The 15,815-nt window shown below is 40.6% G+C and overlaps 1 protein-coding gene across 1 annotated transcript in view; it reads right to left on the reverse strand.

Moving 5' to 3' along the window:
- znf385b (zinc finger protein 385B) overlaps positions 1 to 15,815 on the reverse strand; it is a 72,681-nt gene that overhangs the window by 30,948 nt on the left and 25,918 nt on the right. Inside the window, exons 2-4 of the mRNA XM_008432906.2 lie at positions 11,138 to 11,275; positions 10,904 to 11,047; positions 10,624 to 10,737 (exon numbers count right to left, since the gene is read on the reverse strand). Of these exons, the coding sequence (XP_008431128.1) occupies positions 10,624 to 10,737; positions 10,904 to 11,047; positions 11,138 to 11,273 (394 nt within the window). The 5' untranslated portion in view covers positions 11,274 to 11,275. The remainder of the gene's footprint in view (positions 1 to 10,623; positions 10,738 to 10,903; positions 11,048 to 11,137; positions 11,276 to 15,815) is intronic.

A 15,815-nucleotide genomic window follows, 5' to 3' on the forward strand; every position in this document is an offset into this window, starting at 1 on the left:
GAGTGCATCCCAGTTTTCCATGTCTGGCATATAATAATTGTATATAATTTTATATTTTAATCTGGTTCTATTGATCCTGTGTCCAGACAGAGGGATAATCAGTAGGCCTAGCATCATGACCTGTTTGTTCTGAAGATCCTGCAGCTTCCACTTCATCTTCCTAACATGGCGCCTCCTCACCCTGAATCTCGTACTGACAGGAGGAACCACAGAGCTCTGTTAGGTTAAAGCTCATCTTCTGAAGTTGGAATATTTTTCCTCCAACAGGTTCCAGAGGAATCACCTCAAACCAGATATTGGACTTTTCAAAAATGGAGCTATAAAGGTTGAAAAATGTTATTATTTTGGAGAAAGTCTCATCAACATCAATATTTCCACTAAATAAGAGGCAAAAAACAAAGTTGTTTGATAAAGGAAAAGCCTCTCAGACTCTGAGCTCGACACCACGAAACTATTTTTTATATTAGACAATTAATTTAATTTCACATAATTATCGCAGTAGAAGCCATTTGTTTGTTGAATACCTAATGAAACGTATTTACCGTGTTTGATGTTTGTTGTAAATGACTTATACTCACAAAGAACGAGGTAATTAGTAAAAGTTTGTCGTTTGTTGAAKGTTCAGAAATTACAGCGGCTGTGATGAGCCAAGACAAAGACAAACAAAGGTAAAACAACCTGAACAGGTGATCAACTCTAAACCACTCGCACATTTTAACTCTCCGTCTCTCTCTGTCATTTAAGCACCCGTTGCCATGGCAACCTCCTGCGCCCCACAAGCCGACCAGAGATTACGTTAAAAACATTCAGTCCGTTATGATATCAGGCTTTCAGGCTAGATATCTATTTTGCGATTATTAATAAGCCTCTCATGAACACAGCGGTGGTTGATTAGTTAATTTTAAACTCCTGCTCTGCTCGATATGGAACCGAAACTCACAGAATTGCGCAACACCTTGTTGAAACAATAACTACTGAGATTATTATTGTTGATGGATCATTAATTTGAGCACGTTATGTTGATTTTTTTGTTGTTGTTCTTTAATAAAGATATGAACGTTTTGATAAGGAGTCAGAGGAGGACGTGCTGGTCTCAACTCCTGGCGCCGTTCAGTTTGTCACCCCATGCTGAGATCGACTCAAAACCCTCAGCGATCGACATGTTGCAGCCCTGCTCTAGTAAAGAACGAACAGTTCAGAGACCATATGAAATTGGAAAAAAGTTATTTAATAACCGATTAAGTCGTGTTTTAGATAGTTCTTGAAAAACTAATCAGTCACGGCTAATTAGTGGGTGAACTCACAGCTGCACAGTGAACCCACTGATTCTTTACAGCAGACTGTCACTCCTCTCTTGCAGGTACTGCGTACCCCCGCTAAATCTTTTAGGGGTACTCAGTACCTTGCYGTACCCCCTTACTTTCACCCCTGCCTATAAGAAGATACTTTTCCCATTTTATAAGGGAAATAACCTTTTTTCTTTTATCAATTCCATTAAACAATTTCTTTAAACAAGCCCCTATATTTTGCTGAAAAGTTACTGGTAAGTTYGTTTTTGTATCATTTAAAACATACTGAGATATTTGCATTAGAAACAAGACCAAAAATACTATTTTAGCAGTGAAGCGTTTTTATTCAAATTCAGCACCAAATCCAACTCAGAACGACAACCGCAGTCTCAAAAAGATTTAATCCCTCTGAAGAGAGTTTTGCAAGAAAGAGAGCACATTTACAAGTCAGATGTGGCCACATGGTGCACCTGATGCAGCCAATCAGCAGGCTTGATTAGCAGCATAGGGGGTGCAGAAGATAAAATGCTTCAATCAGTCAGGTTGATGGGAATATTTCAGTGCATCTTAGTATGGCTAAGACAAGAGAATGGTCATAGCTTCACAGAAACATGTAGAAAAGGAAATAAAAAAGATCTGAAGAAACAGATGGAACAGCATCTTAAAACAAGGGTAGATTTTCTTTGTGTTTATATTCAGGACTTACTATCATTTTTTTCTTTTCCAAAATCTGTTTTCAATTGTTAAAGAAATGAGTCAAAATGTACCCAAAAAGGTGAAGATTCGCATGCAGCTGTCTGCAGTAAAATTAGAGGAGACTACAAAAGCAGCAAAAATGCTAAATTTGAAATTCCACAAATTTGCTGCGTTTGACTTTACAGTCATTTCAAGACGCACTAGCAGATGAAACGGCTGAGATTTATTTCTATATATACGTACAGTTGTGTGCCATGGGGCACTGCTGAGACAGATTAAATAAAACCTGACAGAAAGTGGGACAAGGGAATCCACAGCGTGTGCTTTGGTGTGTCCCATGAATGCACATGTTGCACTGCGATGATGAGAAGCAGTGTGTGGGTAATCACAGCCGTCACGCTATCCATAATGAGAGGAATTTCATGGAGACGGGCTGGAAGTGAACCACAGATTGAGGACCAAATGCAGATCCTTTTCAGCGGAGGTAAAGGGAAAGACTCTGGTGGAAACATGACTGTAGAGATTCCAAGGCATTGCATTTTTTGGTCTTGGCATTCCTGGAAATCTGTCTTCTCCGAGCGAGTCTCGTTTCCAGGTCAAGCACACGCAGTGGGATCATCACAGGGGAGGGGGAAAACGGAGCATGGAGCGCTGCACAGTGTGTTGCAGTGTTTGCAGCAGGGATTTGATGAAGGAATTTTTTTTTACAGTTGTCTAACCTAAAATTCAATCTCTACTGAGTTGATATCTTAAAAATAAAAAAAATTTAAAAATGAATAACTGACCTGGAACAGAAACGTAAACATTTCTTAAAGTAAGAATAAATGTTTACGTTTCTTAGTTTAACTGGCTTTGATTGAATAGTTCAGATCATGCTGGAATTTACCTTAAAAAAAACAAAACTAACATTATAAGAAAAACTAGCTTCGCTTTTAATAGAGAATCTGATAACATGACGTTGCCACTTAGGCTGCTGTCAGAAGCAGTTTTCTTCACTTGTCACTACGTCTTTTCTTCAAACAGCCAACCAGAAAACATTGGAGATTATTTCAGCTTTCTATTGGGTTTGTGTCAAGATTTTGACCCAAACATTACAATTTGTACTTACATGCACGAATGGTGACACAAAACGGCAATCTGGTGTTTTTTTTATTTGTATAGACAGATCCTAAAATCCTCAAAATTGTTTAAGAACGTCTCAGTTTTTACAAGATTCAACAGTTTCAACAAGTGAGTTGATTCCATGATTTAACAGTGGACCTAAGTTCAAAGTTCACATCGGGGTTATGGCAAATGTCAACCCTCCTTCAGAAAGCAACGCTGACAAACCCGACACACCACCTGTCTGCACACACAGCGAAAGAAATGCTCGAGCCAGACGCAGACAGGAAAAATAATGAACAGAAAATAATGAGCAGAAAGAGAAAATAAACCCAGGAAGAATTTCCTACCTCGACTCTGGAAACTACTCCACATCACGGACAGTCAGGCAGCTGTCTCACCTCCTCCAGCGCCTCCACCTCCTGCCTCTTTGCTCTTTCATCTGCTCCCACGGTAACTAAAACCCATCGACGAGAGGACCCAAAACAAACAGCGGAGGCTCGTCGTCTGACTGCTGGAGTGTTTGGATGTGGGGACACGCGTGTGGGAGGGCAGAAGAGGGCGAGCGACGGACAACCGTGGAGAGACAGCGCGAGTCTACAGTGAATCGCTGAGGTGGTGCTGTGCAGGGTGAGGAGTGATGACAGCCCCCCTTTGTCTCAATGGAAATCCCTGTTTCTCCCTCCCTCTGTGTCTGCGCGCTCCGCTGCTTCACAGCATCACGAATTGGAAAGAAGAAAAAAAAAACGAAAAAGGGAAAATAAACAACCAGTGAGCTATTTCAGATTTAAAAAAAACATGATTAAGGTACTTTGTAAATGCTTAATTCAGAATCTCTGTTAATCCCAAATGAAAATTAAATGTTGTAACTCAGACTATCCGAGTCTTCTCAAAGTTTTAGTAGATTGTGATGGCTGTGGGTAGGAAGGATCTACTGCTGTAGCAGTCAGTATTACAGTGATTCTGAGGAAGCCTCTGGCTGGAGACACTTTGCTTTTGTACGTTTTCCACAATCTTCTTCGTTTTATGTAAAATTATTTTATGTTCATTCATCTCCAGCTGTTTCTGGACAATCCTCAGAACAGAACCAGCCTTCTTCATCAGCTTGTTGGGCTACTTTAAATCACTGGCAGAAGAGATTACACTCTTCACAACATCTGAAGATCTGAAGCATCTTCCTGCAAACCAGGAAGGATCCAAGCATCCGGCTCTGTCTCTTATTGTGGACGACAGTCTGTTGTCCACGGCAGAAGCGAGACATTTAAACTCCTCCTGCACCTTCTGAAATCTACAATCATCTCCATTTTCACTGGTCTTTATTTTTTGTTTGTTTGCTTAATTTGTTTCTTGGTTTGTTTTGCCCCACTTTGGTCCAACTAACGCAGTTTTAAATCTGCTTCACTAAAATTGACATCAACAGTGTTAGCATCCAAACAAGGAAGACTGTTTTTCCAACATGCCAGAAAACGACCCACTGGGTCTCTGTACTCGGCGTCTTGTCCATCCTTGAGTCACCCCAGGACACATAGTTATCAGAGTATTTCTATAGATGTATATGTAAAGATTAAAATTGAATAGTGAGAGTACACTGTGCTGGTTGGACACCCAGTCGTTCAAGTGATTGTTGAGCTTTTGACGTAGTAAATCAGTCTGAAGCGAACTGGGCACAGATGTCTTACGGTTTTTCTTTCATTTTGAGTATCAGATCAACTAAGAAATTTTCTTTGCTTTCCAAACTGGCTAACAACTCGCTCGCCTTGCTTGACACAACCAGTCGTTGCAAAGCAGCCATAGAACATCACACTATGTCAATGAGCTCCACTTTTATTTTGTTTTACTCCAAGAGACCCACATTTTCCATAAAATTACACTTTTGTCCCATCGGTTCACATAATAGACAAACTACCAAAAGATTTGGGATGTTYTGGGGCCAAAATGTAGAGTTTCAGATGCGAGACGACATTTTTTGGCACAGGTATCAAGTGTGAAAGCACTAAAAATCTCAGGACCTGAAAACGGAGRTGGACTGATGACGGTGCTTGAGGTTGTGTACTTCTTATTTGTCCAGCAGACTGAAGAAACTGATGCCGATCGAACCCAACCTGTCCTTGATGTTTCAGTCATCATATTATGCTGTGTCTTAGTTAGCATTAAGCGGGCATGACATGTTCTTTGGTTCAGAATGTGTGTCAGGTGGGTCGAGTAATTGGGGTTCAAATTCAGTCGTACCGCACACTGTCACCCAGGCCCCTCCTCTGAGCCTGCTGTCATCGCCATACGGCCCTTATGAGTGTGAGAATCCGTCAGCTCGGTCTATTCATACACTGCTGAATACATCAACCAGAAACTGCACATCAACACCTGGTCAATCTCTGCGTCTCTCTCACACAMAGAGAGAAACGCACACACACACACACACGCACACACACACACACACACACACACACACACACACACATTGCTGCCATGCATGTCTATTAATATCTGTCCAGTTCACAGCTCATTATGAACAGTGAACGAAAGAAGCAGCAAAACTGACCTTTATTAGCCAAGGAGAGCTAATTGATGCCAGCCTGTTTGCTCACAGGCTGTTAAAAAACAAAAGATGTGAGCACACTTTTTAAAGTGTGAAAAAAAACAAGCCTCCAGACACGAACTCTGAGGTTTTCTGGTGAAAGGGAGAGCATGGAGGTGAAACAGAAAGGAAAGGAAACAAGGATAAAGGAGAAAAGCAGGCTGGTGAAATCAGATCGAGACAGGAGCTGTGATGCTGTAAATGTTATTGGTCTCATGTGAGCGAGTCTTTTATTYGTACTGAGCATGTGGATCATGGGAATTCACTTCTCTCATTATTGATTCAGTGTGTTTGTGTGCGCGTGGTAGTCAGGCATGTTTGTTTGTGGTGTCCMTGCTGCCCCCTAGTGGTTACATGGGAGCAAATACGTGTTTAAAGAGAAAACTTTATTTCATTTCATTTTGTATTATTTCACAGTGATTCTGGCCTATCCCAAGTAAATATGATTTCTTTTCTGGTTCTGTAATATTATTGTGTTCTTTTAATTTACTTACTGGGCATTTTTACATGTTGACCTCTCAAAGGTTATGTAAAATTTAGTTAGTTAAAATTTGACAGTTTCATTTAAAGAATTTGCCCTATTTTTGTTTACATTTTTTTCCCTACCAGGCGTCAAAACAGGGTTGTATTTTAAAATGGCAGGCATAAATTTTACATTAGCAAAATAGAAATCTTGAAGAAACACAACTAATGCGTTGCTGCAGTTTGCAATTGTTTTCATTAAATAACTCACTTTTATTTCTAAATCTCAACCTGGACTCTTGTTAATGGGGAGAATGTATAATACTTATTGATGCAATGCAGCTATAGGTCTGTTTGCTTTATCACTGATGGGATCTTTTATCTACTTTTCTGAGAAGGATGTTCTAGGATTTTTCCACAAAACGTCTTGCATCTCTTAGGAAATCAGCTGCTYTGAATTSAAATGATATCATCCCATCTTTCGGTGTTGTTGCAGTGAAACATGCAGCAAAATATTTTAAGACAAAGCTTCTCTTTTTTCTCTTTTTCTCACCATTTGTGTTTGAAAATTTTTTTCTGTTTCACTTTCACATGTTAAAATTAGCAACAGTGCCTTTTTTTGTCAAATCCTAGCAACACCTTGACTAGTTTTAATTATTATTGGTAAAAATGTAGCATTAGTTAGTATAAGCACTTTCTGGTTTCTCTCACTCTTTGCATCTGCAGAAGATAAAATGCATATCAACCACCAAGGTATGTAAAGTGTTAAATTTAGCTGCATATCACATTTTATTAGTGTGCAAGTAAGGATTTTTTTTTTTTGCAGGTTGTTTTCCCTTTCAATCTGTGCAGAAATAAACAAATCCTCATCCTCCGGCTCTCTTCCCACTATGTTTACGTCCAGCCAGATAATTACAGTCTTCACAATAATCACCTTTGTCTGATTAACTTCTTACTAGCTTGGATTATCAGCATTGCAGCGAGCGGTCTACTGATACAGCACAGCTGAAGTAGTGAGTCCTTTTTTTGCAGTTCAACAAGCAGTAAAGATAGCACAACTTCCTCAAAGCCTTCACAATAAGAGCCTTAAGCATACAGACCTCCAAATGTAAGATTTTAAAACAGCAACATCTCACAGTATCTCCTGAAGTTGTCAAAAAATGCGTGCTAGCGAGGCAGTTTCACCATTTAGTTCAAGTTGCAAGATTCCAGGCCTCTAGGAATACAGTTTGAGATCACTATTTTAGATCAGCAAATAATAAAACAACATAGCACAAAGTTGTTTTGACCAACTTTCTGCTATGTATTATTTTAGATTAACCTTATTACAAACAACCATCCCTTATCTCTCCCCTCCCAGTCTTGTTCGGTGTTTCAGAGGTTCAGCCCCTGCAATCTTCAGGCAAAAATAACCTGTTTTCAAATCAGCAAAAAACATCAATTGAAAAAGAGTTCAAATTAAACCTAGCTGAAAATACAGTCGGCTGGGGGGGGGGGTCACTATAATTAAAACAACGCACGATAAATCAGTACTCAGTTACTGATTTTAGTGGATATTATGTGAACGTTATTGATTGAGGAACCCCGGGGGTTATGGCCCGTTCTTGGAGCACGGATCTGTGCGTTAGCGGTGATGTCATCTGACCTGGCTGCTGATAGGCTGCTTAGCCAGGTCACTGTCACACACGCACGCCCTTACATACACACCCTTACAAACAAAATACACTCCATCTGGCCTGGAGGAGCACCGAGTTCAAGCCAAAGAGCTTTTCATGACAGAGAGCATCTCATAATGGACAGACAGAAAGAGAGCGACACACTCGTTCAGTCAGTCTGGCTCCCTGTGTGTGTGTAGAGATTTAATCTTTAATCAGTGTTATTGTAGCCTGCACACTGATATGGAGACACAGTATGTAATTACAGCTGCTGCACACACACACATGCACACGCAAGTACAAAGGTGTGTGTATCAGAGTGAGATTTCCTATCTGACACCGATATCTCACACTCAGAAATTTCATTGAAGGAATGAGCAACACAGAACGATTGCTACGTCATTTTTCTGGAGCGCTAATTCTGACTATAATTCCATAGTGTGTTTTTTATTATTTTTTATCAATATTCCAGACTACAGTAGATCATAATGGAGGTGTCATGACAGCGGGTTTGTGTTGTGATTCTCACAGTGCTGGACTTATGCAGACATGAGCAACGTGTTGCAGAAATGTTGGAGCGGTTTCACAGCAGAGCCGTGTCCCAGTTCGATGACCTGCTGCTGCCTGCTCCACTTTAACGCCGTTACATCTCAGTATGTTCTTACTCTGATGACCTGCAATCCCACTCAGTGGGAGAGCGCCTGACTTTTTGATGATGCTCTGAAGCTCTTCCAGTCACATCTAACCAAAGAGCAGAAGACGGCCGGGGAGATGGGATGTGCTTCAGATGCAAGTCCTCTAGCAGTGGATGTTCTGGTAATTTTTTTAGGATGCAAAGGTTGATAAAAAAAAAAATCAAGGTTTTAATCTACTTAGAGAACTTAAGTGGTTCCAGAAATGCTTTCTGAATTYGCTTTAACAGTTTGGGTATTACTATTATTTAGATGTTATCAAAATTGGCAATAAAAACATAAGATTGTAATMATTTATGCTCTTTTTATAGGTTGCCAATTTATGTGGTCACATTATTCAGGATTTAAGGTCTTCTGTTTAGGCAACTCCAGTTCTTAGAGATTGTGTTTGAAACAAATTCAGGGCAGAACCGTTTTCTTGTCTGACACAAAGAAGTATGAAATGTCCAGTTCTTCATACCTCCAGTCGAGAAATAGTTTTCCCAAGTGTGTATAAGCAGAAAAAACAGGGAATCTAAAAAYAGGACAAATTCATCTGAGCTCAGCTAAAACAAATCAAAAAGATAAGAATAGCTCATTTAAATCAGAATAATCTACAAAAAATAAGTTAATATAATGTAATGCTACATAAATTATGCAAAATAAGCTAAAACAAAATAGGGTAGGCTAAGACAAAATAAGATAAAAAATTGGAAAATAAGGTAAGCTAATACGGGCTGYACAGTGGCGYAGTTGGTAGAGCTGTTGCCTTGCAGCAAGAAGGTTCTGGGTTCAATTCCCGGCCCCRGTCTTTCTGCATGGAGTTCGCATGTTCTCCCAGTGCATGCGGGRGTTCTCTCYRGGTACAGCAGAATAAACTTAACTAACACAAAAATAATCTAAATACTACAAACTAGGAGCAGATAATTAGCATCTCTAAAGTTCAAATAACACCTGAACTTTGACCCCAAATCCAAAAGGAGTTACAAATGAGGCTCTTAGCAACAAACCTTCACTTGGAAAATTGTCATTTTGGATTTGTAAAGGGTCATTTTCACAGAAAATTCAACATAAATTGTGTCTTGTCAGGTTTTGGACTCAATCATAAGATGAAAACAAAACAGACAAAAACACACACACACACACACACTGACACACACAGATACATTCTCTGACCTTTCCTAGGGGGCAGCAGCTGTTAACTAAAACCCAAAGTCATTTCCACCCAGTAGCCAGAATCTTAATTTTGCCTCTGCTTCCCACCAAAATCTGCATGTCTCTCAGAAAACAACAAGCRCAACCAACAAGTCAACAGCTTGAAGATYCACCTTCAGCAGCTCTCACTCAAACTAATTTTTGTCAGTGTGACTTTTCCCGTCTCCAGGAGTTTTAGYACGCTCTCCTTTACAACCTTGTTTGAGCTCATTGAGGTTTTCAGAAACTTATTATCTAAATTGGCATTTCAATTAAGTCGAGGTGTGAATTTTGGCCAGACCGTTGCACACTTTCTTTCYGCTCTTATTCAGGGGTCCCTGTGATTGGTTGAGTGAGATAGTTTGAGCATCACAACTCTCGTGCTCTTTGAATGTACTGGAGAATTGTTTTTCGCTGCTAGTGATTTTGTAGCAGTAACCTTGTATAAAATATTAAAAACAAAAACAGCTCTTGCTAAAATCTYCCTCGTCTGACTTCGCTGCTTGTCTCTCCACAACCTGCCTCCACATTCCCAAACACGATGCTGTGAAATGTGGCCAAACATYTCTAATTCAGACCCTTTGCTGTCTTGTGGAGAGATTTTTTCCAGACTTCTCGCCACATTCATTCCAAAAAGAAATCTCTCTTGTACGTTTGGCTTCTAATTTCTCTGTTGTTTCTAAAATTTTACATGAAATCGGAATCCTGTAAAAATCAGAGATGTGGCTTTTGAGGTGACTTCATTAGTGTGAGCATTGGTTGGTGAAGCTCTTTTCTTCTTGGCATCTTGCTAACACACATGTAAACTCTAGACTTTGTGCTTCTTTTAATTAGCACCCTCTGAATGCTACTTTCCTTTTAAAAACCAATGGAAACAAAAAATGTGGTTAGTTTTTTTCCCCTGATCAATTGATCAATCAACAGTTACAATAAGCGCAGTATGCTAGACGTAGCAGAAGAACGACCCACTTCTGTCCTACCTGCAGTCGTGCTGGAAGCAGTGAGGGCTCGATTCAGTCCGGCGGTCTGAGTCAGTCCTGCAGGCTGGGAGCTGAACCCTGCGGCCGGAGGAAGCGACCTGGTCTGAGCTCCAGCTGGAATCAAAGACGATAACATCCACTAGAGCTCACAAAAAGCTGACAAGTGATATTCAAATGATATGGCTAGTGTTGCTATTGACGCCAGAGCTGACAGCAACATTCCCACGTGGAGATTACTCTGGAGGCTCCTGCTTAATTCAGCCAGCAGCGCTAACCCCACCTGCTGCCTGCTGTCGTGTCTGCCCCGCCTGGAGCTGCTTCACCCTCCGGAGGTGAGACCTGCCGTTGTAGTGCAGCTGGGCCTGAGCAGCGGAGGTCAGCTGCAGGTTACACACCTCACACAACGAGTACGTCCCGCCCTGGCCTGCAGGAAAACAGCAGGGGGGGTGAGTGTAGCTGCAGGAGAGGTACCAGGAGATTTAACGCACTATTAATCCTGGATCACAACTATCACCTGGGGATGGAGTCTGCTGRACGGGGAGAGGGAGGGCTGAAGGTGTGKGTGTGTCCATTAGCTCCTGACCCATCCCTCCAAAGGCAAAGATCTGCCTGCTCTCCAGAAGCAGAGACGGGCTCAGTGGCGTCTTCATCGCTAAGAAAAAAACAGRAGAAATGGCAAAAAATACATAAATCTGTAACAAAACCGCTTCTTTGTTTGGTAATGTTTAAGCTCGGATCCATGAAGGGTAGAGAAACAGCTGTCATCCTGACAGAAAARTCAACATTTCAATCTCAAGTCCTTTCATGTGYTGATGAAGAATAAATTGGRTAAAAACAAAAACAGCAACAACGAAACAATGCTGACAGATTTGCAACAGCGACATCTGACACACCAYCGCTGAAGACAGCATGAGGGTGAAGGTGACACCAACCAGCACTAAATGAAGGCTCTCTTTGAAACAGAGCGGACGGCTAATCCGCAGACAGAAGGACAGACGGGAGTGTGGACTGAATGGCACCGGATGCAGCAAACCCTCAAAGCGAGAGTGATGAAGTAATGAGTAAGAGGACAGACGAAGGGTGACATATGTGGACATATGTGGGTATTTGTGTGTCTGCGTGTGTGTTGGTCAGTCCGTGACTCTGTCCATCTGTCGTCCCATCAACTGTGCCAGGTCACACGACCGCTGACGGACACACACGTATAATTCCTCCCATTCGATCTGAAGRTAATTTTATAATTTAAACTAGAACCGCAAGCAGTTATCRCCGGGTCCCAAGCCCTTTCCCAGCAAATTTTAAATTATAGTTCTTACAAGCMGTTATCTTGCTCGCATTCGGTTATTTTAATTTAAAAACGCACGGCCTCCACTCACCTTCAACACAACGATTGTGTCATGCATTCATGTTAGAAAGTAATTATCTGGTGGTTTATTAACCTTTACATGTTTCAAACRAATTGTTCTACAATTTCCAAGTTTTGTTTGCCGTTTCTTTTTCAAGAAAGCAATCACATGATTGAACTGGCTAATTCAAAAGCTACTCATTTGAGAAAGAGTAGAAATGCATACAAACCCTGGTTGTAAATATTACATTCGTGCAATTGCGTTTGTAAATTGGCCTGTTGGGGTTTCAGTATCCAAAGCTGCTGCAGAGCCTCAAAATCCAGCCTAAAGACAGATTAGTTGTCTGCAAGCGGTGTGAATGGCAGACAWGCAAACTTAGTAGTTGTTCTGGAAACTTTTTTTTTGTTTGCTTTGCAGGAAATGAGAGGCTTATCGTTTGCCAAGCTTGTCGATCAGTAAAATAACCCGTAAGCTGATTGGTTAAGATTCTTTAATTATACAGTGATTGATCAGGTAGTGGGGGTGCAAGAGCCACACAGCATTGATTTGTGAGAGAGTTGGATGAAGCACAACAGACTTCCACTGACTCTCCATTCCAGGCTTTATTGCAAACAGTAAAATAAAGCATATCCAGGAGGAAGTACACTGTTTTTCTTTTTTTCTCTCTCTATTGTGTAACAATAGCAACAACAGCAAACATTAAGGCTATTCAGCAGTTTTGTTAGCGCAGTGAGAGCAAAGTAAAAAGAAGCAGCTCTCAAGGAGGCGCCGAGGTTCCCACATCCCAGGACAACGTCGATTCCCTGTAGGARCGTAGATGTTCCTATTACACTGACAGAATATGTTTCAATAGATCAGCATTTTCAAAAATAAGTACATCACACGTAAAATCAGTGGAGAAGTTCACAAGGTTAGAAAAAGAAACGCTGAGTGTGCACTCCTTGAAACTGTAACACCTGATAATTGTGTGGATGTGTGAAATATAACGGCTTCGTCAGGAAGAATGGCTGGATTTCAAAGCATCTAATCGAGTAAAGTCACGCTGGACCTCGAGCAGCAAGGCTGAATTTCTAGGCACATCGGAGTTTAAACAAACACGGGACGGAAATATATTCGTTTTCTGAAGAGATTTGKGCTGCTCTTGCTCCTGATGTCCCAGTGATATTTTCAGGATTCTTGTGTTGTAAGGAAAAAAAAAAGCAATCATCTGCTAGCATTGCATCTGCAAACAAAACGTGCTTGAAAGGCCAATCAGCTCTCTTTTGCAACCGCAGAACAGATGAAAATCAAGTTAGAAGAAGCACAAAAGCAGGAAGAAGCTTCAGGAAAGTCCAAGTTATCTCTGAAGTATTTACTTATCAGTAGCATTTGATCTAGTCTCCCAGTAACATTGGTGTCTTTTGGTGTCAAACTGAAATCCTGTAGTGTTTGTAATGAAGCTTCATTTGACTCATCAAAATCTTTTAACAATTGTTTTTAATCTTTTGAAGATTAATTCTATATACAAAAACTGATATGAGATGGTTTATTGTTTAGTATGAAAGATGGAATTGCTACCTGCATGATTTTTTTTTACTGCACATTAAATTAAATTCCACTTACCCAGGAAGTAGAAAAAAGTATTTTTATTTTTAAGAAAAAGGAATCAGTTGAAGTTCTCAACAGATCAAAATAAAAAAAATAAAAATCCCAGCGAGGCGTTTTCATTTCACAACTTTTACAGAAACATGTTAACAGTAGCGCAACAAAAGTGAACCTTGAAGAAACAAATGACAGTTAAATCAATATGATTTYATAACCTTATACTTGAATGCTTCACAGATTGATTTAACCTCAGAATAAATAATAAAACCCAAAATCGAGCATTCAGGAGGCTACGAAGTCATTTTATCCAATAACGTTTCCTTGTGTCCGCAAGCTTAAACTTCCCTTCACCACTCCGTGAATCAATTGTTTTAAAACCTAAACGTTTCAACTCACACATGAAAACACAGAATAATGTCTGATGAAGTGGAAACATCATATTTAGTTCAGTTCTTCAGTTATTTTTATCATGCAGGTATTCCAGCTGGTCGTTAGCATTTAGAGAAGCTCTGCAGATGCTGGTTAATCTGACACAGTGATGAATTAGCTACACTTATGCTCTTACCTGCACACACATGCACACACACACACACACGCACACACACGCACGCAAACACAGACCATCTCAGAGCCAGCTGATGCTGACATCAGCTTCAGCAGAGGAAGGATTAAATATAACTGCTACACTGAGCAGGGAATTACACACACACACACACACACACCACACACACACACACACATATATACAAGTATGCGCACACACAGCCGCAGAGGTAAATACAGGAGCTGAAACACACTGCCGCGCACAAAGTAAGATTTAAACAAAGACTCTCGGTGAGCAGAGCATTCAGGATTAAAGTGAAGTGAAATGTGTGCATTTACCTTTGCCTTCGGTCCTGTGTGTGAGTCTAATCCAGGCTGACCAGGCAGTCAGTAATCAGAGAGGCCAGCTGTGGGTTATAATCCCACACACACACACAGACAAGCACGCAAACACACACACATGCACAACAGCCAAGCAACAATGTAATTTCTGCCTGTGGAGGAAAAAGCTGAAAAATCTTTTCCAGTGGTGCTTCTCAGTGGCAACTTCAAAGCAGCAGCTGACTGAGTTTTAGCCTCATCTCAGTTTCTTTCATGTTACTCTTAAATAGAGTTCATCTCCTCTGTCCCGGCGATGATCCCAGGCCACCCTTTGACGGCTAAATCCAGACGAGGAGAACTGGGATCAGTGCATTTAAGCACAGCTGTATGAATGAGTCAAAGCTGACGCCTGCTCATTTCAGTCGAAACTTGCTCACACKAWGGAAATTCTTGATTTCTTTTTTCTTTTTCACTGCAAACACTGACGAGAAGGCATCCTGGACTGCACTGCAGGAACATTTAACATCATGCAGGAACTCTTTCACCTCAGCACTACATTCCTCTAAAGTTCATGAAGAATGTGTGCCGACAAATATCTGTTACCTTAAAACGCATGTGTGAAAAAACTCAAACGTCAGTGTTTTACCCGCTCACACCAAACATTCCAATATTTTTATTTTATTTTGTGTGTCGATTGCTGCACTTAAGGGAACAATTCTTTATATTCTTACAAATGAACAGTACAACAAAGTACAGGCTGTGTATCTACCAAACTGCGGTATGTTGACAGAACATAAATGAGTTTAGCATTTAAAAACAGGATGTAACTTATACCAAGACACTTTAGGACAATGTTTTTTCTGAATGTGAAAGCAAACATATGCAGCACAGACATATAGTCTTTGAAACTCTTTCCTGTTTTAATGCAATGTCTGTCATCTATATGCACTCACTTTCCAGACGTTTTGGCTTTTTAGTCACCTCCCATCGTTAATCCAGACGGTTTCATATGATGTCAGCGTGTYCTTTGCAGCTTGAGCAGCTTCAGCTCCTCTGAATGTGCTTAGGGAAATTTTTGGCTATTTGTCTATTTGTGGGGTCAGGCACTGATGTGGGACGTTAAAACCTAACTTGCACTTGCACWCTCTCTAAATCATCCCAACTATCATGAAGATTGTGTGTAGTTCTTCCCTGGAACAGCATGAGACAAAATGTTTCATTAAAGTTGGTTGAATTGAATTGTCCTACACATCTTGGTATGCTGAACGTTTCAGTTCCTTTCAATGAAACTACGGAGCCAAACTCCTGAAAAAACAACTGCATACAGGAAATGACAAACAAAAAAATAACAAAAATTATTCTGCGAAAGGTGAACCTTTGCAAAATATAAATAAGAGG

This window comes from Poecilia reticulata, linkage group LG2, assembly GCF_000633615.1.
Source record: "Poecilia reticulata strain Guanapo linkage group LG2, Guppy_female_1.0+MT, whole genome shotgun sequence".
Classification (NCBI taxonomy): Eukaryota; Metazoa; Chordata; class Actinopteri; order Cyprinodontiformes; family Poeciliidae; genus Poecilia; species Poecilia reticulata.